This window comes from Haliotis rufescens, unplaced genomic scaffold, assembly GCF_023055435.1.
Source record: "Haliotis rufescens isolate VD_foot unplaced genomic scaffold, xgHalRufe1.0.p SCAF_6, whole genome shotgun sequence".
In the NCBI taxonomy this organism is placed as follows: domain Eukaryota; kingdom Metazoa; phylum Mollusca; class Gastropoda; order Lepetellida; family Haliotidae; genus Haliotis; species Haliotis rufescens.
In genome coordinates this window covers 49,382,096-49,408,195 of record NW_025964334.1, presented here as the reverse complement: position 1 = coordinate 49,408,195, position 26,100 = coordinate 49,382,096, and the positions used below count along the sequence as shown (strand labels likewise).

The following is a 26,100-nucleotide window of genomic DNA, read 5'->3' as shown; positions in this document are numbered from 1 at the left end:
TGATTAAAAATATAAAAAGATTTGGAAAACATCTGTTGACAACGAGTTGGCAGTGCAAATGATTTGCAAATCCTACAATCGACCGAAATCTGCACAACAGTTTAAGAACCGGATTTCAATTTCGTTGCACGATTGTGATTGGACTTTGCATAGACTCGTTAGTCCAGCCAAAATGTAACTCCATAATACCAGCCTAGTTCGGCAAAGTTGGGAACTGGACTTTATCGTCAGTTAACTCTCTTGCCTCGGGAAGATGACACTAAGGCATAAAACGTTCGATCTGAACATTATGTGTTCTTATACCTTCTATTAAAGTGGGGATTGTTTCCCATAAATCTACCCTTACAATTAACTTCTTAGAAGAGAGGGCCTATGATCTCTTAACCTACCCTCGCAATGCAGATCTGAGTAAAGGGAGCCACTGTGTTAAGCAATGTGACTTAAGTGACAGAAATCTATAATCGACGTTATCATCATCGTCGTCAATCGTATTACTTTGACTACAATTGTTTATGCTGTAGTTGTTGTTGTTGTTGATATTTAAACCCACCCTGCCAATATCTCTGACAAAGAGACCCTATATGTTAACCTTTCCTGACAATATCTCTGACCAGAGAACCTATATGTTAACCTTCCCTGACAATATCTCTGACCAGAGATCCTATATGTTAACCTTTCCTGACAATATCTGACCAGAGACCCTATATGTTAACCTTCCCTGACAATATATCTGACCAGAGACCCTATATGTTAATCTTCCCTGACAATATCTCTGACAAGAGAAGGAGGTATGTGAACCTACCCTTGCAATATCTGACAAGAGACCCTATATGTTAACCTTCCCTGGCAATATCTCTGACCAGAGACCCTATATGTTAACCTTCCCTGACAATATCTCTGACCAGAGACCCTATATGTTAACCTTCCCTGACAATATCTCTGACCAGAGAAATATGTTAACCTTCCCTGACAATATCTCTGACAAGAGACCCTATATGTTAACCTTCCCTGGCAATATCTCTGACCAGATACCATATATGTTAACCTTCCCTGACAATATCTCTGACAAGAGAAGGAGGTATGTGAACCTACATGTACCCTTGCAATATCTCTGACAAGAGACCCTATATGTTAACCTTCCCTTGCAATATCTCTGACCAGAGACCCTATATGTTAACCTTCCCTGACAATAGCTCTGACCAGAGACCCTATATGTTAACCTTCCCTGACAATATCTCTGACAAGAGACCCAATATGTTAACCTTCCCTGACAATATATCTGACCAGAGACCATATATGTTAACCTTCCCTGACAATATCTCTGACCAGTGAAGGAGGTATGTGAACCTACCCTGGCAATATCTCTGACCAGAGACCCTATATGTTAATCTACCCTGGCAATATCTCTGACCAGAGACCCTATATGTTAATCTTCCCTGACAATATCTCTGACAAGAGACCCAAATGTTAACCTTCCCTGACAATATCTCCGACCAGAGACCCTATATGTTAACCTACCCTGGCAATATCTCTGACCAGAGACCCTATATGTTAACCTTTCCTGACAATATCTCCGACCAGAGACCCTATATGTTAACCTTCCCTGACAACATCTCTGACCAGAGACCCTATATGTTAACCTTCCCTGACAATATCTCTGACCAGAGACCCTATATGTTAACCTTCCCTGACAATATCTCCGACCAGAGACCCTATATGTAAACTTTCCCTGACAATATCTCTGACCAGAGACCCTATATGTTAACCTTCCCTGACAATATCTCTGTCCAGAGACCCTATATGTTAACCATCCCTGACAATATCTCCGACCAGAGACCCTATATGTAAACCTTCCCTGACAATACCTCTGACCAGAGATATTGTATGTTAACCTTCCCTGACAATATCTCTGACCAGAGACCCTATATGTTAACCTTCCCTGACAATATCTCTGACCAGAGACCCTATATGTTAACCTTCCCTGACAATATCTCTGACCAGAGACCCTATATGTTAACCTTCCCTGACAATATCTCCGACCAGAGACCCTATATGTTAACCTTCCCTGACAATATCTCTGACCAGAGACCCTATATGTTAACCTTCCCTGACAATATCTCTGACCAGAGACCCTATATGTTAACCATCCCTGACAATATCTCCGACCAGAGACCCTATATGTTAACCTTCCCTGACAATATCTCTGACCAGAGACCCTATATGTTAACCTTCCCTGACAATATCTCTGACCAGAGACCCTATATGATAACCTTCCCTGACAATATCTCTGAGCGGAGACCCTATATGTAAACCTACCCAGGCAATATGTCTGACCCTCGGTATATCTCTGAGCGGAGACCCTATATGTAAACCTACCCTGGCAATATCTCTGAGCAGAGACCCTATATGTAAACCTACCCTGGCAATATCTCTGAGCGGAGACCCTATATGTAAACCTACCCTGGCAATATCTCTGAGTAGAGAGAGCCTGAAGGTCCAGTCCAGCTTGATATTGTCGTTCTGCAGTACGTCCTGGAATACATCACACCATCTCCTTATTATAAAGTGTACAATCTGTCGCCGTATACATAGCGATGCAAAACTCTTGGATGTACGTACAGCGAAACCTCGTTAATTCGAACTCTGTTAAATCGACATATCGTTTAAACCAATGTGACCTGGTTCCGGTGGAATAAGTATCGACAATCATTATTGGCGCCCCGCTTGTACCGAACAACGAATAAGGCCATATACGTTCGATGGGTACATGTCTTCGAGTTAACGAGGCTTTACTGTAATTCAAGACAAGTGTATTTTTAATATATACCACTGTACATCTTTATGACATCAACCCTGAATGCGGGTTATATTTAGTATGGTTCAACACTCGTTACTACCACGTTAAGAAATACAAAACCTCAACGACAGAGAATAACCAGTCTCAATTATCCGACGAAACAGATGCCGTTGGCTGTGAGAAAAGACATGAATAAAATGAAGAAGGGAAAGTCTTCTTGCAGGTTACGGGAATTGGCGAGTAGTGCCGAATGAAGTACCTGCAGGCTGCCTTTGTTACAGTACTCCGTCAGGAGGTAGTTTTTGCTGGGCTCAATAACTGCTCCCACAAATCTCGTCAAGTTCTCGTGTTGCAAATCTCGCACCTGACAATAATGGAAGGAAACAGGTTACAGGTAAAAATGTACATATCCCTACCCGTTGACCCATCAGGAGAGGTAGGAAATATGTGAATACTTATGTCGTTCACAGATAAGACCTTGTAGGTGGTCGAAATAGAAATTGTAACTATTCAACCTCCAGATTACTACTCTACTAATGAATGAAAAACAAACAAGTTTTAACAGGCGAAGATACTGAAAGATGATTAATATTGTTTTGTTTCTTAAAATGAAGTTGTGTATACATATTGTTTAACATTTCTTACGATACAATCTCGTGGATTTTTTTTCTAATTTCATTATGTTTTGACTTTCCTAAACCATCTATAAAAATATAAGGCCTAATACATATCGCATTGTTTTGGGGGACAACGTCACCTGCTTGAACTCCATCAACACGTTCCTGGTGAGGTCAATCTTGTCACACTCAACTTTCTTCACAGCAACAGTTTCGCCCTGGTGTATCAAATAAAGTCAGTTTCGTCAGGGATATATGGGTGTTTATGAAATTATTTAAAACGTGAATATCTGATTATAAATATTAGAAGCAAGAAAACGTCTACCTGTCAAAAATAATTATATAAAATATCAATTTATCAAAATGCCAAGGGAATAACGGTATTCCTAATGCGTGCTAGAATGACGCAACTGGTTGTTGTCTGCTTACAATAGGCATACGTGTACATGTCAACATCACAGTAACAATAAGATCATACTCATATTGTAAATCCTTGCTTTATCTTAACGTTGTATATCCATAGCACAACCTTATCTTGTAAACCGGTGCATTATCCGAACTTTGTATATCGATGTCACCTCGTCTTGTAAATGTGTGCATTATCCTAACTTTGTAAATCCATATCACAACCTCAGCTTGTAAATCCGTGCCTTATTCTGACCCTGTATATCCATGTCACAATCCTGTTTTGTAAATGAGTGATTTATCCTAACCTAGTAATGCATATCACAACCTCGTCTTGTAAATGCGTGCATTATCCTAACTTTGTATATCCATGTCACAACCTCATCTTGTAAATCCGTGCCTTAATCCAACTTTGTATATCAAAAATGTCAAAAAGACTTCGTTCATCCCTGCCACTTCCCATAGTGTATTTTCCTTTAGCGTCATCATTTTGTATGCCCCTGCCATAGGTTCACCGTATATATTCCAAAAAAGCATCACCATGTATGTTTCTACGATAACCTCATAGTGTATATCTATATCATCGCCTCATCTTGTATAGTCCTATTAGACTCGCCTTCTATTCTCCCATTATGGCCTCACCTTATATACTCCGACCATATTATCACCTTATATACTCATACCATAGCCTCACCTTATATACTCCGACCATATTATCACCTTATATACTCATACCATAGCCTCACCTTATATACTCCGACCATATTCTCACTTTATATACTCCTACCATATTCTCTCCTCATATACTCCTACCACATTCTCACCTTATATACTCCTACCATAGCCTAACCTTATATACTCAGACCATATTCTCACCTCATCTACTCCTACCGTATTCTCTCACATTATATACTTCGACCATATTCTCACCTTTTATTAGGCCTCAAAGTGAGATTGACCAATCAGAGAGCAGAACTACTGACCCCACATGAGCCCGTATACCATCAGTAAAAATCCAAGATGGTTGACACTGACCTAATATGAGACCGTATACCGTCAGTAACACCTATATTTTCCTACACCCACCTCACATATTTCACACGGAAATGCTGGTACCGATATTCGTTATTTGACACTGTTTTGTGTTTTACTATCATTAATTGTGATGTGCAAGGACATTAATCTGTTTTTTAGATCAAATTCGTGACATTATTGATATAGATTATACCTAAAATTTTCAACACGGTTTGGCCTCTAAGGTTTGAAGAGTTGTCTCCCTTTGACATCAGCAATGGCTGTCAAACGCTTTGTTAGTAGCACCGATGAGATCTCTGATAAAATTCAAAATGTGCGATATTGACACCAGAAAGTGTAAACTTTTCGGCATAATAAATTCGTTATGGCGTCTTTAGTTGCCGTATACGGTGTCATATTAGGTCAGCAGAAAAATATTGGGCTCTGCTGAAGCCTCGCCCAATATTTTTCGGCTAACTTAATATGACACCGTATACGGCAACTAAAGACACCATAACTAATAATATATTCCTACAATAGCCTCACCTCATATATAGCTATTTTGGCCTCATCTTATATACTCCGACCATATTCTCACCGTTTATGCAACTCCCGTATTCTCACCTTATATACTCCAATCTTGGCGAAGCACTGCTCACCCACGTCGTCACTATTGTTGCCGCTGTTGTCCCCCAACCAGGCCTAGCAATAAACAGGTAACACAATGTGTAGTGATGGGGGATGCCGTGGGTAATGGGGGATGGGGTGGATGTTAAAAATAACTTTCAACAAGTTATTGTAATAACGACATATGATATTTGTGCATACAATTGATTTTACAGCACATCATATCTCTGCAATACGAATTTCGTCAAAACAAAGACAAATAATATTTGCATGATTATCATATTACTAACGACATATATACGCTTATCATCGTAATAATAACAAAAATAGCTGCTGCAGTCATGGATGTATATTTAAGAAGTTAGTGCATGTATTTCTTACAGTCAATATGTAAAATCAGTCAATGTGTAAAATGACTGAAATTTACACTTTGGTAATTTACAAGATGCCAAAATATTTCAGTCAATTTACAATTATTTTCCCGTCAGATTAACTAAAAGTTATGAAGAAGTTCTAAAGGTCGTAAAAACATCACATCGGACTAATTATGCTAGGATTAAAATTATACAATGACTTTCGATTTCTTTTAATTATATCTTTTCAATCTGTTGGTGGCTAATCTCATTAAAATCAGATCTTAGTTCTCGCTACGGCTAAACAAAGATCTGAGGACATGCCATTACGGGTCACGTCAGACCGACCTTGCGCGAACTTTGACCGACCAATGGAAAATACCAATCAGAAGGCATCTTTCTCGTGCTTTACGGCACTAATTTCAAATTGGCGACTACGCTTCGAAACATATTTTGACAAATTCTCGATTACAAATTTGAAACCTGAACAAAAAAAACATTCTGGAATGGCTAATAGATGGTCTAGAGTGTATGGATTCAGTCGTTAAACCCGTAACTGTCGTTCGGAATATCCCGTTTTAAAGTTTTCGAGGTTGCATGATTAGAAATCACATTGCGACTGTCACTTTCATAATCTGGAAAGCGACGCTCTGATTGGTCGGAGGAAAGGTCGTTCTGACGTGACCCCTAATGTGATGTCTTTAGATCTTTGTTTAGCGGTAGCGAGAACTAAGGTCTGATTTTAATGAGATTGGTTGGTGGCGTAGTGAGGCACATCTTTGAAACTCGTTATCCTGATATTAGAAAGAGAAAAATAATAGTGACACAACTGGAATATTTTTGCGTTTTGGGAAATTGCCTACGTGAAAATTTCAGTCAGTTTACACATTGACTGTACTGTGTTTCTGGCGATGAAGAACAGGGCTTCGCTGTGTTTCTAGTGATAAAGAACAGGTTTCATTGTGTTACTAGCGATAAAGAACGGGGCTTCGCTGTGTTTCTAGCGATAAAGAACAGGTTTCATTGTGTTACTAGCGATAAAGAACGGGGCTTCGCTGTGTTTCTGGCGATGAAGAACAGGGTTTCCCTGTGTTTCTAGCGATAAAGAACAGGTTTCATTGTGTTACTGTCGATAAAGAACAGGTTTCATTGTGTTACTGTCGATAAAGAACGGGGCTTCGCTGTGTTTCTAGCGATAAACACAGGGTTTCATTGTGTTTCTAGCGATAAAGAACAGGTTTCATTGTGTTACTGTCGATAAAGAACGGGGCTTCGCTGTGTTTCTAGCGATAAACACAGGGTTTCATTGTGTTTCTAGCGATAAAGAACAGGTTTCATTGTGTTACTGTCGATAAAGAACGGGGCTTCGCTGTGTTTCTAGCGATAAACATAGGGTTTCTCTGTGTTTCTAGCGATAAAGCACAGGGTTTCATTGTGTTACTAGCGATAAAGAACTGGGCTTCGCTGTGTTTCTAGCGATAAACACAGGGTTTCATTGTGTTTCTGGCGATAAAGAACAGGGTTTCACTGTTGTTTGGATGATAAAGAATGGGGTTTCACAGTTGTTTGGGTGATAAAGGACGGAGTTTAACAGGTTTATTTGGTGATAATAAACTTACGATTGAGGTCTTGCTGAAACGCTGGCTGTCGTTGGCCTTGCTGCGGAATATGATGTCGCTGAGGCTGACGCGCCATGACATGTCCTTCAGATCACGTTCCCATCGCACCCGTCTTTGGATAATAAATAATGTCATCAAATCACAGCATTTTTATCGAGGCCCGTGAAGATCCGGGGTTGAATGGGTCTTCAACATCCAATGCTTGCCGTGAAAGGCGACTATGCTTGTCGTAAGAGGCGACTAACGGGATCGGGTGGTCAGACTCGCTGATTTGGTTGATGCATGTCATCGTATCCCAATTGCGTGGATCGATGCTCATGTTGTCAATCACGGGATTGTCTGGTCCAGACGCGATTACTTACAGACAGCCGTCATATAGCTGGAATATTGCTGAGTGCGGCGTTAAACAACAAACAAACATTTTTATTGAAATGAGTTAGTGAGATGGGTTCGACGCCGCCTTGAACAGTATTTCAGTTATTTATTTCAACATTGGCGTAAATCTCAATAATGCGGATTCGATTTTATTTTTGTATATATTTTTTATTTTTAAACGAGGAGGGTACGGGTGGTCTGACGCGTAATGATCCCAGATTGGTTTCAATTATGACCAATTACACATGTCTGTAAATTGAGAATCTACACTAAACCAGCGCTGTGACAGAGCTGCGCAGTGACGTGCGTAAGTGCCTTGTATTTTAACAAAACATTTGGGCAGCGCTTCAATGCAGCTAACTTGCCGATTATCTGATAAAGGCGAAATTTGTTAAAGAAATATAAAACATAAGATATCACTTGAATAGACGTAATTTTCCAGATCTCAAATGTGCAAAATGATTTAATATTAATTAAAGAAAATAACTAATTGATTCCTATGTTAGGAGATGCCTCTACTATTATGAGGGAAACCTTGACAACCAATTTGTGGGAGAAGATATTGACCGTGGAAAAGAAACGTTGGTACATATGTACCTATACCTGAGACAAATACAACCGCAAAAAGAGAGAGTGTTTTGGAGGCACAATATCCTACAGAGAAGGATGCAATATGGAGAATGCTATCGTCTTGTGAAAGAACCCGACCTAGAGAGCACTCGCTTCACCCAATAACTCAGGATGTCTAAGAATTATTTGTCATTTCGGCGTCACTGGCATACAGACACGGATGTCTGTACTTCAAGAAGCAGTCATTCTTTGTTTATTTGTGATTTTAACATCGATTTCTTTTCTTGAATAAAGTCTGTATTTGTCTGACCATGTGTTTTATTTTCATCCGAAAATGACATCATAAAAAGCATCCGGGCAGCAAGCAGTGCAAATGGCTTTTTTCTTTGATTAAAAAATATTACAGACGTCGCGCTGTCGCTGCGCTGCGTTAATTAAGGTTGATTATCTATAAACAACTAGAACGGTTCTGTGTTGCAACGCGCTGCGCTATCAGCTTAAGTAACAGTGAAATTTTATTACTCGATAAATTTAATGTTATCTTTTGACGACATGGTAGAGACAATTAGCGTTGTAGTGTGGAATTTAATCACTTGTTGAAGACTGAAAAAGCTCCATGACATCCACTTAACTCGAGGAGACACACCCAACCACTGTAAGTAAAATCTGGAGTTTCTTTTTTTAACTTATTATTGGCTTTACAAAATTCACCTAATTCATCTAATCTGCTCATGTTTAGAAAACAGAACATCAATGGTATTTCAAGACGTCACTATCACTGAGACAGCCAATGCAGCTATGGTCAAATGTAATGGGTAAGAGAATATCGCCTTAAATAGTATTTTAGTTTTATAGTAGACGTGTTGGACGATTTGACGCATCACTGACAAAAGAAATGTCTCATGCAATTCCCTATTTTTCAGATGAACAATTGACTTGCCTTTACATGTGTTTGTGACGGGTGCCACAAGTGGGGCAGGATACGCTACTCTTTTCGCGAACACCTGGTATCGTTATTATTTGCCATTGTTTGAATTGGTTAACATCATAAATCTCGATACTGCTTTTTTGCGTAACTCAGCTGAACGTCCGTAAATTGATAAAAAAAAAAGGATAAATATGTATGATAAATATCATACGCCACAACACTGTTACGCCTGCCAATACATTTGACGTATAATTGTGGAAAATTAGGCCCTATATTCATGTGACTGCAATTAGCCCTCCCAAATATAAACTGCTATCGTTTATAAATGTTTGTACACTGTGTCCGACACTATCATCAAACAAAAGTATATCTCCAATAGCATGAAAATGTCACAAATATTCAATATTTGCATATTGACCGAAGTGCTTCACGGTATTGAGAATACATGCCAAAGTTAATAGTCCACCTTAGAGTGGCTCTTAATAACACACCATTTCGCAAAGCAAAACATTGCGCATCATTAGCCATTCGTTATAGTGACCCATCTTTCGATCACAACGACATACGATAATACGACCAATAATTGTATTTGGGACAATAGTAGTATATTCCAATAATTAATGACAATGTTTGCCGTGAATTTGATGGGAAAACATGATCGAGTCACGTTGCTTCCACACAGCCTGGGCGTGGCTGGGAGGCAATATGATATATCGTAGCTTGCAAACGTCTGAACGCATTCGTGGACAATACGTGTTTTGTTTAATTAAGTGAATCACGCTTCTTATTAACGACAAAAATTTGTAAAATGAACATCTTTCAAATGATCTTCTGATAAAGTGGTCCCAAAGTGATTCCGTTTTTTCCACAGGTCATCATGGTCAACCATTGTTACTACACACTCAGCCAGGTCATGCATTGTTACCACACAAGCATTCTGGTCATGCATTGTTTCTACACAACCATACTGGTCATGCATTTTTACCACACAATCATCCAGGTCATGCATTGTTGCTACACACTCAGCCAGGTCATGCATTGTTACCACACAAGCATTCTGGTCATGCATTGTTTCTACACAACCATACTGGTCATGCATTTTTACCACACAATCATCCAGGTCATGCATTGTTACCACACATTCAGCCAGGTCATGCATTGTTACCACACAAGCATTCTGGTCATGCATTGTTTCTACACAACCATACTGGTCATGCATTTTTACCACACAATCAGCCAGGTCATCCATTGTTTCTACACCATGGTCCAAACCATGCATTGTTACCACACAATCAGCCAGATCATGTATTGTTACCACACAATCATCCAGGTCATGCATTGTTACTACACAATCATCCAGATCATCCATTGTTTTTACACAATCAGCCAGGTCATCCGTTGTTTCTACACAATGGACCAGGCCATACATTGTTACCACACAATCAGCCAGATCATGTATTGTTACCACACAATCAGCCAGGTCATCCATTGTTAGAATACAATCATCCTGGTCATGCATTGTTACCACACAATCAACCAGGTCGTTCATTATTACTACACAATCAGTCAGATCATGCATTGTTATCATACACTCATCCTGGTCATGCATTGTTACCACACGATCAGCCAGGTATTGTATTGTTACCACATAATCATCCTGGTCATACATTGTTACCACACAATCAGCCAAATAATTCATTGTTACCATTCAATCATCTTGGTCGCGCATTGTTACCACATAATCAACCAGGTCATGCATTGATACGACACAATGAGCTTGGTCATGCATTGTTACCACACAATCAACCAGGTCATGCATTGTTACCACACAATCATCCAGGTCATCCATTGTTTCCACACAATCATCCTGGTCATGCATCGTTACCAAACAATCAGCCAGGTCATGCATTGTTACCAAACAATTAGCAAGATCATGCATTGTTACCACACAATCATCCTGGTCATGCATCGTTACCAAACAATCAGCCAGGTCATGCATTGTTACCAAACAATTAGCCAGGTCATGCATTGTTACCAAACAATTAGCAAGATCATGCATTGTTACCACACAATCATCCTGGTCATGCATCGTTACCAAACAATCAGCCAGGTCATGCATTGTTACCAAACATTTAGCAAGATCATGCATTGTTACCACACAATCATCCTGGTCATGCATCGTTACCAAACAATCAGCCAGGTCATGCATTGTTACCAAACAATAAGCCAGATCATGCATTGTTACCACACAATCATCCTGGTCATGCATCGTTACCAAACAATCAGCCAGGTCATGCATTGTTACCAAACAATTAGCCAGATCATGCATTGTTACCATCAATCAGCCAGGTTATCCATTGTTTCTTCACAACCCTCCAGGTCATGCATTGTTACCACACAATCAGCCAGATCATCCTTTGTTACCACACAATCAGCCAGATCATCCTTTGTTACCTCACAATCAGTCGACTCGTTCGTCAAGCATGAGATAATGTCGACCTACACCATCGCAAGATTTCTACGGAGGCTATAAGGTAAGATATGAGTTCATCCGTGATATGACATTGCACCGACAGCATGCAATCGTTTCAACAAGATCCATATCATGATATCCATGATCAATTCTAATTTCTTATGGAGTCATGATTTTATATTATGGAAACCTATAAGGGACATCATTGCGCCGATGTCACTTCTAGAGTCCCTCAGTAATGATAAGTTTATAGCAAAAGAAAACAATGTCTATTTTTTTCATCGGGAATAACAAAATGACAGCAAATGTCTGAATACATCAGAAGTAGTTCTGTCTTTCTATATCGCATGCGATGCAGACACTCTCCAGTCACTCAAACAACCTATATCTACCAGACATATTTTATACTCATGTCTGGAGATAATTTAACGAACATCAGTCGTATATATATATATAACTCAAAGACAAATCTAGCACAATAATTAGGTTTATCAGCTTTGCAAACGAAGTAAATCTCATTAGTTGGCAACTTCGTTCTGTTTCTTTATGTTTATGGTTAATTGGCGATTTTTAATTATGTTTATTTCAGGACATCACCGGCTGACGTCACATGGACGTTTATGGCGAATGTTGTAGACGGAAGACTATTTACGAGTCCGATTATTATTTTTATCATGTTTAGAATAGAAACTGATTAACTGTGGCATTCTGTAAAATCTTTTTCATCTTATTACATATGATATATAAAATTACACATGACAAGATAAATTGTGGGAGGGGACGGGTACTGAAGGCACGCCCCCTGGTTTAGAGCGTCCCAATTCGCTGTGCGGAGTACCATAGGCGTGCCAGAAAACAACTATAGTGACCGAATCCCAGATTTGCCCTGATTATGTTTATAGGTTTGTCAGCACCATACCCGTGCTTGCGGGTTTCATCAATGTGGAAATGTCTAAAACCCTTTTAAGTTTGGGTTTACCCTCCTACTCCAATCTAACACGCCGTGGTGTAACTGAAATATTGTTCAAAGCCGCCTTGAACCAAACTAACTCACTCACTCAACCAGGATTCAAAACTTAATGTTATGATTACAATACATCCTGAATCGTCAAACGCCTAATCCAATGAACGATTTCGACTAGATCAGGACCATGTGTCTATTAATAACTATCAATTAGTGATGCTACCATGTGTCTGCGAAAAGGTAAGCGTATCCTGTCAGTACATTTTTAGCATTTTAACATTCTTACACATAATGTACCTAATGAACCGATGTGTGTATAAACTAATTATGAGTAGGGATCATCCCTTTGAATCATGAAGACGTTCAAAGCTATTTTCACTCGGGCAGGGATTGTTTGTTTGTTAGTTGTTTATTTGTTTGTTTAACACCGCACCCAAAAATATTCCAGCTATATGACGGTGGTCTGTAAATAATCAAGACTGGACCAGACAATCAAGTGATTGACATCACGAGCATCGATCTATGCAATTGGGATACGATGACATGCATCAACCAAGTCAGCGAGCCTGAACACCCAGTCGCCTCATACAAACATGGGTTGCTGAGGACCAATTCTAACCCGGAATCTTCACGGGACCATCCGGACAGGGAGAGTTAGTGGTGGTTCCTGCGGAGTCTGGTCAAATGGAGATCCATTGCAGACGGTGGTCAGAACAAAACAAACTTTGCTCTTTAATAAGACCTTGTTTTGCACAAAATATCAATTGTAAGTTATCGTCTAACAATCATCAGGTTACCATGTATCAACGTAGGCTATCGTAAGTTATATGGGATACTGTCTGTCAACCACGGTGGCTTACCTGTAGATGAAGAAGGTGCCGATGAGGCCGACGATGATTACGCCAAACAGCACCAATACTACAACGACGTAGATGGGCACGCTATCTGTAAGTAAAAAAAATACGTAGATACTCTATTAGGAAGTTCCGTTTGGTCAAAGGTCTGAATTGAGAGATAAACCTTCTGTTATTAATTTGGAGGTTTCAAACGGAGATTGGCACATGTTAATTTCATTTGAAACCGAACGTGTTACCGTGAAGTTTCAAATTGAATAACATTACATTTATCAAATGTGTGAACGCTGGTGAGGTTTTTTTTCAATCAACCAACACAAAGTGTTTTGTGTAATAGTTGAAGAGATAAGAAATTAGTCTAATATTCACAGTAACATGAATGATCAAACTTAAATTGAATGATCAAATGACGATATTTTACGCTACACTCAGATCACTTCAAAGACAATTAAAATCGCCTGGCGCAGATACCCGGTAAGCCTGAGGTAAAGGGTCTTCACAAGAGAATATGAAGTGATAATATTTAGTTCTGAAGTACACACCACTATAATGTTCTGACGTCATAGATTATGACGTCACAGTCAAGCTGTGTTGTTGACACTGAAACAAATTCACTCTCTTAGATGTTGTTCGTTTGGTTCTCTGTCTGGCATATTTTACTACTCTTGTCATGTCTTGACTTGGACTCAGCGGGGTCTTAAGCAAAGTTTGACATGTGAAAGCAGATTTGAATGGCCTCGTTGTCGGGTTTAAGAGAGAATTGTTTCCAAAGAAATATTTTCCCCCGGCGTGATGGTCTGACGGATATGTATCACAGCTAAAGGATCAATCAAAATGCAGAACTCCGAACTGGTATGTGTATTGAACAGCATCGAGAAGATGTAAATGATGTTGTTTCATCGTATAAGTAGCTGAGACTAAATATCAACATATTGGATCTCCGTGTTGATTACTTAGGGCAATGGTTAATGTTTAACAGTGTGTTGAACGCAGTTCCCACTGATCCCGATCGAACTTAGAAAATAGGAAAAGACACACACAACAAATAAAAAAAATGAAGCGGGTAGATCTCAGGCAAATGAATCATAGAAATCAACATCTGAGACATCTGTTACCCAAAGGTAACCGAGTGCTCGTGGCACCGTCATTCCTTGATGAAGGTTAACAATGCTTTGTGTACAAAGGGCATTGATTTCTCTCAGTCTCTCTCAGACTGGTTCGCAGCCACCTTATATTAACATGGTTTGTAAACAGCTGGGCAAAAGAAAGTATACACCCATGTTTGATGGGGGCTAAAAATAAAAAATAATAAATAAAATAAAAAATAGCTATTCGATGGTGATTCATTTGTAACAAGGTACAGATTGAAGCACCGCCCTTGGGTATTTTTGTTGCTAATGTTCATTAAATGTTAAATTCCCTCTGGTTGTTAGATATCTGTTAGGCGGTAACAAATAAACCAATTGGGCCTTTATTGCATATAAATATCTTTTTAAAGTGCAAACGCTGCATTTTATCATGATGGTCTTAAGATTTATGTTCACTTTAATGATAATACAGTAAACTACGGTTATAACGAACTCAAAGGGACTACTATTTTTAGTTCGTTATAACCGTAGTTCGTTATAAGCATATATTCAGCATAACTACAGCAAATAGTCGGGACTAAAAAAGTAAGTTCGTTATATCCGTCAGTTCGTTATAAGCGTGTTCGTTATAACCGTAGTTTACTGAAGGTGGTATCGGATTTAGTTTGTTAAAAGAATCTTGACTTGTTAGCTTTGAGTAGCCGTTTGTTGTGAAATACAACCAAGGCGGTCGTTTACATTTCTACTCTTCCGTCCGCGCCTTGTCGCCCCTCGAGTATAGGCTTATATATATCATCTGAGATATAATTTCCAACTTCAGTTCGTACGGCAGCTTTGGTGCCCCGACGGAAGCTGGTTACGCAACAGGGGGTTGATCCGATGTCTGTCAATCTATGTAGACTGTCGTCGTGGCAATTTTTGCCTGTGTAGATTTTATACCCTGTGTATTAAGATCGGGTCAGCTGTGTGTTAGAACTGTAGTTACTATAAGTGCTGATAACTTAAACCTGTTAAACTTACTCACGTTATGTGGGACCTTACTTATTGCTAACTTAAACCAGTAATGATTTAGCTTGGTTGTTATTGCCTTGTGTTAATAAATCCTTTTACTATCAGTTGGTTTGCCTTTGTCAGTGCGCCTAAATACAATCGGTGTGTCTCTGTATTTATTTTTTGAACTTCACGTGTGTATTCAAAAAACAAACCCGCTCTTCCATAGCTTTTGACAATTACCAGTTGCAGTTGAGGCGTACTCTAGCGTAGGGGGCGTAATCATCAAGTAATCCTTGAGCACCGTGGCATACTAATATCATAGTTGTGTTTTGGAATTTTTAAATTTTCAGTGTTAAGAGTTCAGCCTAGTAACGTGTGATAACGTTTGTAATATTTTGGTCAAATCCAATTTTCAAGTGTCCTTTAGCCCGGCAGTTTATGTGAATTATGATATACTCTTGTTTTCGTGATGTATCATATCATGTCATATTATTCAGGTGTATTTTACAGTATAGAACGTGTTTGTAACATAATATCATGACGTATATAGAGGATTATATACCAGTGTTCATGTCATACTATGTTAACGACACGAGTGTCTAAATTCTGGTATTTAATACCGGAATTTAGGCACGAGTGTCGTAAATATAGTTTGACATGAACACGAATATAATCTATTTATTACCGAAAAAGATATCTACATACAGAGACTGTTTACCTATAAGGACAGTAACAGTCGCAACAGCAGTGGAACCGCAATTTATTGAATGACGTCAACTTCAGCTAAGACGTCGTTTCGAGTGTGACGTCATTCAGACCTCACGCCACAATAAGATTCGAATGACGTCAACAATGCCGCCCGGATGACGGAAATAATACACTGTTGTCTCCTGACGTAATATGACCTAAAGGCACATATGATTTTTATGAACCCGGTGTGTTTGCCCTCGTAGGTAATAGAGAACGGTTATAGCATTGAGTATCTGCAGTATATCACATGTGTATTATATATATCATGACGTAAAGAACATTATATCATATTTTTTGTGCTTTATTTTTGTTGTTTAACGCAATCCTCAGCAATATTTCAGCTTTATGACGGCTAGTGATTGACATCATGAGCATTGGGTCTACGCAATTGGGATACGATGACATGCATCAACCAAGTCGACGAGCCTGACCACCCGATCCTGTTAGTCGCCTCCTCCGACAAGCATGGTCGCCTTTTGCGGCAAGTTTGGTTGCTGGAGACCTGTTCTACCCCGGATCTTCACAGGTACATTATATCATTGAGTATTTTACAGTACAGCACGTGTGTAATACATCATACCATGGGGTATATCACATATCATGAAATATAATACAGCATAGCACGTCACAGTTTTTCAATCAGAATTAAATGTAAAAAAAAAGCAAAAGTGTTTTAAAACAATCCCGGAAGTGAATTACCTAATTGATTGTCGTGCATTTGATAAGTGAGCAATCCGCGAGAGCAGGAAAAATACGCCTCATGTTCAGTCCCGCTTAAATTTGTTCAGCTGCACTCTCACAGGATTCCGCGGAACAAGATAGCAGTGTGAATGACGTTGCTTTCATTAGCGACCGTGTGTCGAAACAAGACCCCGTATCCAACGGAAACAGTCACGTGACTACACCACTTGGTCGTCTTGGACCGGTTACGGGTTTGATTTACGCGTGAACAACTTAAACAGATTGTTCTTCGTTTCACGATTTCACGAGCCTTGTGGGGTCAAGGTGGGTAATGTACCTGATTCTCAGACGTTAAATCGATTAATACAACTCAGGGACTCGCCATTTTCTATTCGGGTAGTCGATAGGAGCTTAAGTTTGTGTTAATGACAGGATATTGTTTCGGAAAATTCTCTTAAATGTGCCAGTATTACAAGGAGGCACTGGACGATGGGTTTTTTTAACAAGCATTTTTCACAAGCTGCGGCAAATATGTGATAAGTCTGTCAAATTAAGGTTCGGGGTAGTCGTAAGGATATAGTCACTTTGTGGGTGAGAGCACTTGTTCTCGTTCCACGGTTCGAGCTCGGTACTAAAGCTATCGTACTGTTTCGTATATTTACGCCAACCGTAGATCTTGTGGATAAGGATGATCTTTTATTGATTCCATACATAGATCTACGACAGTCGTAGGTCTCACACTTTTTCACAGACCTTTATAAGGCGTGTATCTCATGTTATGACAGTTAGCCTGGTATTAATAAGCCATGCATTACAGACAGGCTATCTATGGTAAGCCACACATTATAGACGGGTTATTTGTGATAAGCCCTACATTTCAGACTGGTTATATATGAGAAGTTAAACATTATAGACAAGTTATAAATGATAAGCCATACATTATATGCAGGTTATACATGAAAAGCCACACATTATAAACGGGTGTTGTATAATGATAAGCCATACATTATAGACAGGTTATGTATGATAAGCCATACATTATAGCCAGGTTATGTATGATAAGCCATACATTATAGACAGGTTATATATGATAAGCCATACGTTATAGACAGGTAATACATGATGGTCATAAATTTAAGACAGGTTATATGTTATAAGCCATACATTATAGACAGGTTATAAATGATAATCCATACATTATAGACAGGTTATGTATGATAAGCCATACATTATAGACAGGTTATATATGAAAAGCCATACCTTATAGACAGGTTATATATGATGGTCATAAATTTAAGACAGGTTATATGTGATAAGCCATACATTATAGACAGGTTATATGAGATAAGTCATACATTATAGACAGGTTATGTATGATAAGCCATACATTATAGACAGGTTATATATGATAAGCCATACGTTATAGACAGGTAATACATGATGGTCATAAATTTAAGACAGGTTATATGTTATAAGCCATACATTATAGACAGGTTATAAATGATAATCCATACATTATAGACAGGTTATGTATGATAAGCCATACATTATAGACAGGTTATATATGATAAGCCATACGTTATAGACAGGTTATACATGATGGTCATAAATTTAAGACAGGTTATATGTTATAAGCCATACATTATAGACAGGTTATAATTGATAAGCCATACATTATAGACAGGTTATGTATGATAAGCCATACATTATAGACAGGTTATATATGAAAAGCCATACCTTATAGACAGGTTATATATGATGGTCATAAATTTAAGACAGGTTATATGTGATAAGCCATACATTATAGACAGGTTATATGAGATAAGTCATACATTATAGACAGGTTATGTATGATAAGCCATACATTATAGACAGGTTATATATGATAAGCTATACATTATAGACAGGTTATGTATGATAAGCCATACATTATACGGACTATACTATATCGGGGTCTCATACATTATAGACAGGTTATAAATGATAAGCCATACATTATACGGACTATACTATATCGGGGTCTCATACATTATAGACAGGTTATACATGATAAGCCATACATAATACGGACTATACTATATCGGGGTCTCATACAATGTACAGGAGATGGAAACCTACCTGGGGCAGCACAGACAGGTGCGTCCCCCTTGAAGCCGCACCGGGGGACGTTCGGCGGGGGCAATCCACTCGTCCCAGGCCAGTGGATGTTCATATATTCTACGGGGGTGTATCCAGGCCTGTCTCCCCAATAAATGGCAACAACCTATAGAAATGTGAAATGAAGATATGTAAGTTTTTGGCAAAACACAAGATATATTTGACACGTGGAAAGTGGACTTAAGTAGTCAGTTAGCTCCCTGACCTCAGAAAGATGTATGGATTTCGCATTAATGGGTTAAAACAAAATTGATGTGGGATATTCATGGTGAACTGCGGCATGGTATCTCAGTGGGCTAGCACTTAGTCTATAAAATCGGCAAGTACAAGAAGACACACACACACACACACACACACACACACACACACACACACACACACACACACACACACACACACACACACACACACACACACACACACACACACACACACGTCGCTATAAATATAGATAGGTAGTAAATGTGGATCCTGAGCGGTCACACCACTAGGCTGTCCTGCAGCCCGACTTATTTACAGACTACATGGCGAAATGTTTCAGAATTTTATATTTCTAGTAAGAACAGAGGCTACAGTCGATATGAACGTGTTTGCTGTAGTTTTACCGTTATTCAACAATATTCGACTTATATGCTTTTTAAATATTATTCATCAATATTCAACATTCTACCTTGTTCCTTATCCTCATGTGTTTCTTCTTTATGACTACGTATATTCCAGCAACATCACGGCGTCTCATACTAATCAATCTGAGGGTTTTATTCTATGGTCATGCCTCTCATTGCCCGATCCCCTGATCTCATGTTTAAAAAAATATGCTTTTTATTTCTACTGACTCAGACGTCTTACCTCCAAATATCGTGAAAAGGTCATATAAAAAATATTTTTAAAATGAGAGTTATCGCCCTTTGAATCAATATCACCTCTCACCAGAAGATCACAGTTTTGAAAATGATTCGTTTGAAATGTGTTAATTCTGACAGTCCTATGAACAGAAGCATCTTAGTTCTAGAGATAGAGTGTATATTGGGTAGCACACCTGGAACTCGCCGTTCTGGGGGTTGAGATCAAGAATGGAGAAATCGGTGTCCCGGTCGCCGTTGTCGTCAATGATGACGTCTCCAGTCACACCTAAGAGATCAATCGGGGTCAAACATATAGCTCATTCACACATAAGTATCATTAACACAAGGAGAAATGTAATTCACAGGTTTGTCATTAGTGTCACTAGAGAATTGATTTCAAGTATAAACCGGATGTACACCCAAGGGTGGCGCAGAATGAACATATAATAAACTAGACTCTCGTGGATGGTCCGGAATGGATATATATAATACACTGGACACTCCAGGATGATCTGGAATGGCTATATAATACACTGGACACTCGAGGATGGTCTGGAATTGACATATAAGACACTGGACACTCGAGGATGGTCTGGAATTGATATATAAGACACTGGACACTCGAGGATGGTCTTGGCGGATATCTAATACATTGGACACTCAAGGATGGCCTGGAATTGATATATAATAAACTCGGCGCTCGAGGATTGTCTGGAATGGATATATATAACACACTGGACACTCGAGGGTGGTCTGGAATTTATATATTACACATTTGGCGCTCGAGGATTGTCTGGAATGGATATATATAATACACTGGACACTCCAGGATGGTCTGAATGGATATCTAATACACTGGACACTCGAGGGTGGTCTGGAATTTATATATCACACACTCGGCGCTCGAAGATGGTTTGGAATGGATATATTATACACTCGGCGCTCAAGGATGGTCTAGAATGAATATATAATACACTTGACACTCCAGGATGGTCTGGAATGAATATATAATACACTGGACACTCGAGGATGGTCTGGAATAAATATACATGTATAATACACTTGACACTCGGGGATGGTACGGGATGGATATATATAATACAATTGACACTCGAGGTTGGTCTGGAATAGATATATAATACACTGGACACTCGAAGATGGTCTGAATGGATATATAATACACTGGACACTCGAGGATGGTCTGGGCGGATATCTAATACACTGGACACTCGAGGGTGGTCTGGAATTTATATATTACACACTCGGGGCTCGAAGATGGTTTGGAATGGATATATTATGCACTCGGCGATCGAGGATGATCTGGAATGAATATATAATACACTGGACACTCGAGGATGGTCTAGAATGGATACATAAAACACTTGACACCCGAGGATGGTCTAGGGTGGATATACATGTATAATACACTGGACACCCCAGGATGGTCTGCAATTGATATATGATACACTGGACACTCGAGGATGGTCTGGAATGGATATCTAATACACTGGACACTCGAGGATGGCCTGGAATTGATATATAAGACACTGGACACCCGAGGATGGTCATGTTATATCCCACCTAGGACAGTTTCATTCCACATGGCGCGGGCGATGGTGTAGCCGTCTCTGACGCTCCTCCCTTTAGCCAGTGTTTCATTCAAGGCCATCCCGTACCTCACCACCCCGTCGTGAAACGCACCCACAAAGTAGTTCACCTGAAAAGACAAACAGATCAGGCTACGACAATGACTGCGCTGCATTCAGACAAACATTTTGTCCGAGGTTTCATTCACGCACGAAAAACACCAAATATACAAAATAATGTTGTTTTTTTGTGAAAATAACTTAATCTAAATATAACAACACTGCCGGGCAAATGAAAGTATATACTTGAAAATTGAATTTCATTAAAAAAAATACAAACATTAAAACGCAAACTCATTAAATTCAGATCTTAGTTCACGTAACCGCTAAACAAAGATCTGGGGATATCCCATTACGGGTCACGTCAGAACGATCTTTCATCCGACCAATCAGAGCGTCGCTTACAGGATCGGGGAAGTGTTTTCTAATCATGCAACCTCGAAAATGTTAGCTCAGGGAATTCCGAATGACAGTTATGGGATTACGACTGATTCAATCAAAATCCTTTTCTATCTCTCGCCTCAATGGGATAAACATTTGAAATGGAAGAGACTTTCCGTAGCCTATGGGAAGTACCATTACTGCCATTTAATAGACCTTCCAGCATTTTCTTTTGTTCAGTTTTCAAATCTTGAATCGAGAACTTAGTCAAAATATGTTTCAAAGCGTAATCCGAAATGGGAATCGCCAGCTTGAAACTAGTGCCGTAAAGCTCGAGAAAGCTGCTTTGTGATTGGCTCACGTCGACTTCTTGTTAGTCATTTCATTGGTCGGTCAAACTTTACGAAAGGTGGCTATAGCGTTACCTGTAACAGGATGTCCTGAGATCTCTGTTAAGCAGTAGCGAGAACTAAGATCGGATTTTGATGAGATTGTATCAGAATGTAACAAGGCTGAAAACAGTCGGCGAAACACTGCAAGCTTAACTTTGACAGCCGTTTCATATCCTAGTACATGACCATCGAATACCCTTGTTTGTTTCATGTCTATCCTCAATTTAACATAGGTGTATATTTTTATTTCTTTTATTTTTTTATAACGGTTGGTTTTTTTCGCTCACGTCCAATGTTCAAGTAGATTATGTCTTTTGCCTGGCAGTTTATGTGAAATGATTATTGGTGTTTGTCTTTCGATACAACAACCACGTTATCTGAAGAGTCGCGAGCAAGCCCATTACAGCTCGAAAAAAACGGACGAAATCGCAGATCAGCAGTACTACTCGACGGTGATAAAGAGGAATGCTTTATCGATGTCAGCGAAACAGGACACGGTGTGTGTGTCCACATGTTATTTATCACGTGGCATAAAGCATGCAATATATAACAGTAATATTGACTGCCTGGTCATCAAGCCACAACATAACAACACTGAATAGAAACAGCCATGGCTTCCCACAATGAAACTCCAACTAAAGTTGGTTGGTTTGTCAGTTGGACACCTGATTTACACAGGACAGATGGTGATGATTTAGATGAAAGTTATCGGGAGTCGGATTTCCTTTGAACAGTTTATGTTTATCTGCACTTGATTCTGACACAGTTTTCTATAGAAGATAAATGCTGATTCCATCGATCCGTGTTAATCACCACGGGTTCCACAGACAACTAACGGGCAAGACAATCATACTATGGTCATATCTCAACGAAGCGTACACACAACGGGACATTTTCAGGTCATTGAGATAATTTTACAGATTAATGTGTGAAATAAATAATTAAGTAATCTATTCAGTAGTTCGTTTTATGTATCCAACTGGCTTAAGTAAAACTGAAAAATAATATAAATTGTTAATGCTATTGTACTCTTGCATATAGAATCAGAGAAGAGACATTGTCGCTCTTACAAAAACAAGCGAAAAGTGTCAAAAGTAGTTAAAGCACGCTGACGCGACAATGTCCCAGTGTTCCCTACTTGCATGGTCGGTAGGTCAAGAATAATGTCATTGTGATCATTTAATCGTTCAAGTTGTCATTTGTCCGCGACTCACCGAGGTCACCCTGGGTGTTTGGGGAATAGATTTGTAGTTCTTCACAGTTGAGTTCGTTATATTCGTAGTCGACTGCTCTCTTCTAGTACCGCGATCCCCCGGATATTTGTGTTCTGGGTACTTATCTTTTGCATGATGGCATTTCTAAAATCTAGACGATTGAATTTTACTTTCCAATAGGAGGTTAAAGTCGCGTCCAAGATTATTGCACTTGAGCGACGTGTGTGTGTGTGTGTGTGTGTGTGTGTGTGTGTGTGTGTGTGTGTGTGTGTGTGTGTCCGGACTTATGCTGATTATAGTGCTAGTTCACTGGGATACCATGCCGCAGTTTAACATGAATACCCCACTCAGACACAGTGTACTGTCTCCCAGCCGACCAGTCCTTGTTTTAGCCCCTTAATGCCGAGCGCCAGACAGGGTAACAACAAGTACTATCTTTTAACGTCTTTTTGTATGACGCAGCCGGGGATCGAACCCGACCGTCCGCTCTCCGGGCGGACGCTCTACCACTAGACAAAGGAGGCGGTCTCTTTCCAATAGGAAAAGGAAGGTGTCAGTGTGTATTCTGTTGCGTTTAGGCATTCTATTAACGACCGTGTCAAATTGACACTTTACAATAGAGGCATATAGGGAATGACTGTTAGTTTACGCCGAATCAACAATTTTCCAGCTATTCGCTAACCAGGTGACAGTTTTGATAAAAAGTACGATTTATAGTATTAAACATTTAACCAGATATGGACTAAACGTCAATCTATAAATAAAAGGACAAATTCTTTTCAGTAACCGTAAGAAATGTGTAATGAAAGCAGCCTATTGTACGGTCACGAGTATATCCTAATAAAAAATACTTATTTCTCTATGTTAGTGTGTTAAATATTGAGCAATTGTATTAAATTGTACGCATTTGGGTAATGCCTTCAATTTTTAACGTGCAGACGATGGTGTCATACGGTGCTAAAACTTCACGAAACGGGCTTACAATGCAATGACGTCACAGTTTGAGGAATGTTACAATGCCTTTCTGATTCACTCTTGCCGTAACCAAAACGCAGCCTCTCGTAAAATGGTAATTTATTCACATTTCGTATTGGTATTTAACGCCGTGTCTTTGACCATATGACTTTTAATCTATGATTCCTCCATTGCTGAGTGCGGCGTAAAACAACAAACAAACAAACAGTGTGACGCTTAAGGGACTACCGATACAATTCGAGCTACGCTGTGAACGTAGACATCTTTAACTCGATAGATCCCCGGCCGCGCCATACCAAAAGACATTAAAAGATGGTACTTGTTGTTACCCTGTCTGGCGCTCGGCATTAAGGGGCTAAAACAAGGACTGGTCGGCTCGGAGTCAGTATACTGTGTCTGAGTGGGGTATTCATGTTAAACTGCGGCATGGTATCTCAGTGGGCTAGCACTATAAATCGGCATCAGTCCGGACTAGTACAAGCAGCCACACACACGTGCATGCACGTCGCTATATAAGTGCAGTAATCTTGGACGCGACGTTAAACCCCATTTCACCTTTAACTCGATAAATCGCTTCTGTTTTCTTCGTTTTTAAAGTGATGTCCTGGTATATTGTTTAACGGTGCTGTGGCCTTATACCGGTAATCTGCATGTCTCGAACTGGGGTCTCACTTTTTCTACATTTCTGGAGTAAAGAACCCTTCAACAAATGGTTTGGGTTTTTTACCTTTTCCTCTCCGTATGTGAAGTTGAAGTCGTCGCTGGCGATTCTGATGACATCACAGGTGAAGTTCTTCCATGCTTCGCTCGTTGGTTCTCGTAAAGAGATCCGAAGAAGGGATTCAAAGGCTGCCTTAGCTTCCGGGTCACGTGAGTCGTCTCTCCGCCAATCATGGTTGCCCCAGTAGTTCCCAGGAAACGGAAATAGCTCAACGTCCATAAAAACGAACTCACCATTGGTTGTGTAGCCCATGTCATGCGCAGTGAGCAGAAACTTTCGCAGAGAATCGCCGGGAACAATCAACACCACAACTGTAGGACAAAGAAAAGGTTATGTACTCAAGTGTAAGCATAATAATTATTGATTCATGATAGCGAAAAGAACTATTTAAATAAGCACTGCGTAAGAGTTCCTGATGGGTAAATAAAGTATAACAAATTATTGATATCCTGATCGCTTTATATAGTATATTGTTATTATTGGTTCCTGATGGCTAGGCTAAATAAAATATGATAATTATGAAATAGAAAATAACAATTATTGGTTTCCGATGGCTAAATATTTTTTTTACAAATTTTGCTCTCTGGTGGCTAAATAAGAAAACAACATGTATTGGCCCTGATAGCCATATATTTTAATTGTATTAGTTCTAAAAGATAAA

General features: G+C 39.4%; 1 protein-coding gene across 1 annotated transcript in view; it reads right to left on the bottom strand.

Moving 5' to 3' along the window:
* The window catches only part of LOC124126169 (atrial natriuretic peptide receptor 1-like), a 57,992-nt gene that overhangs the window by 10,101 nt on the left and 21,791 nt on the right, over nucleotides 1-26,100 (bottom strand). Inside the window, exons 4-13 of the mRNA XM_048386405.1 lie at nucleotides 25,446-25,750; nucleotides 21,692-21,827; nucleotides 20,305-20,396; nucleotides 19,227-19,371; nucleotides 13,603-13,687; nucleotides 7,433-7,544; nucleotides 5,458-5,535; nucleotides 3,555-3,632; nucleotides 3,057-3,161; nucleotides 2,461-2,532 (exon numbers count right to left, since the gene is read on the bottom strand). Coding sequence (XP_048242362.1) covers nucleotides 2,461-2,532; nucleotides 3,057-3,161; nucleotides 3,555-3,632; nucleotides 5,458-5,535; nucleotides 7,433-7,544; nucleotides 13,603-13,687; nucleotides 19,227-19,371; nucleotides 20,305-20,396; nucleotides 21,692-21,827; nucleotides 25,446-25,750 — 1,208 coding nt within the window. The remainder of the gene's footprint in view (nucleotides 1-2,460; nucleotides 2,533-3,056; nucleotides 3,162-3,554; nucleotides 3,633-5,457; nucleotides 5,536-7,432; nucleotides 7,545-13,602; nucleotides 13,688-19,226; nucleotides 19,372-20,304; nucleotides 20,397-21,691; nucleotides 21,828-25,445; nucleotides 25,751-26,100) is intronic.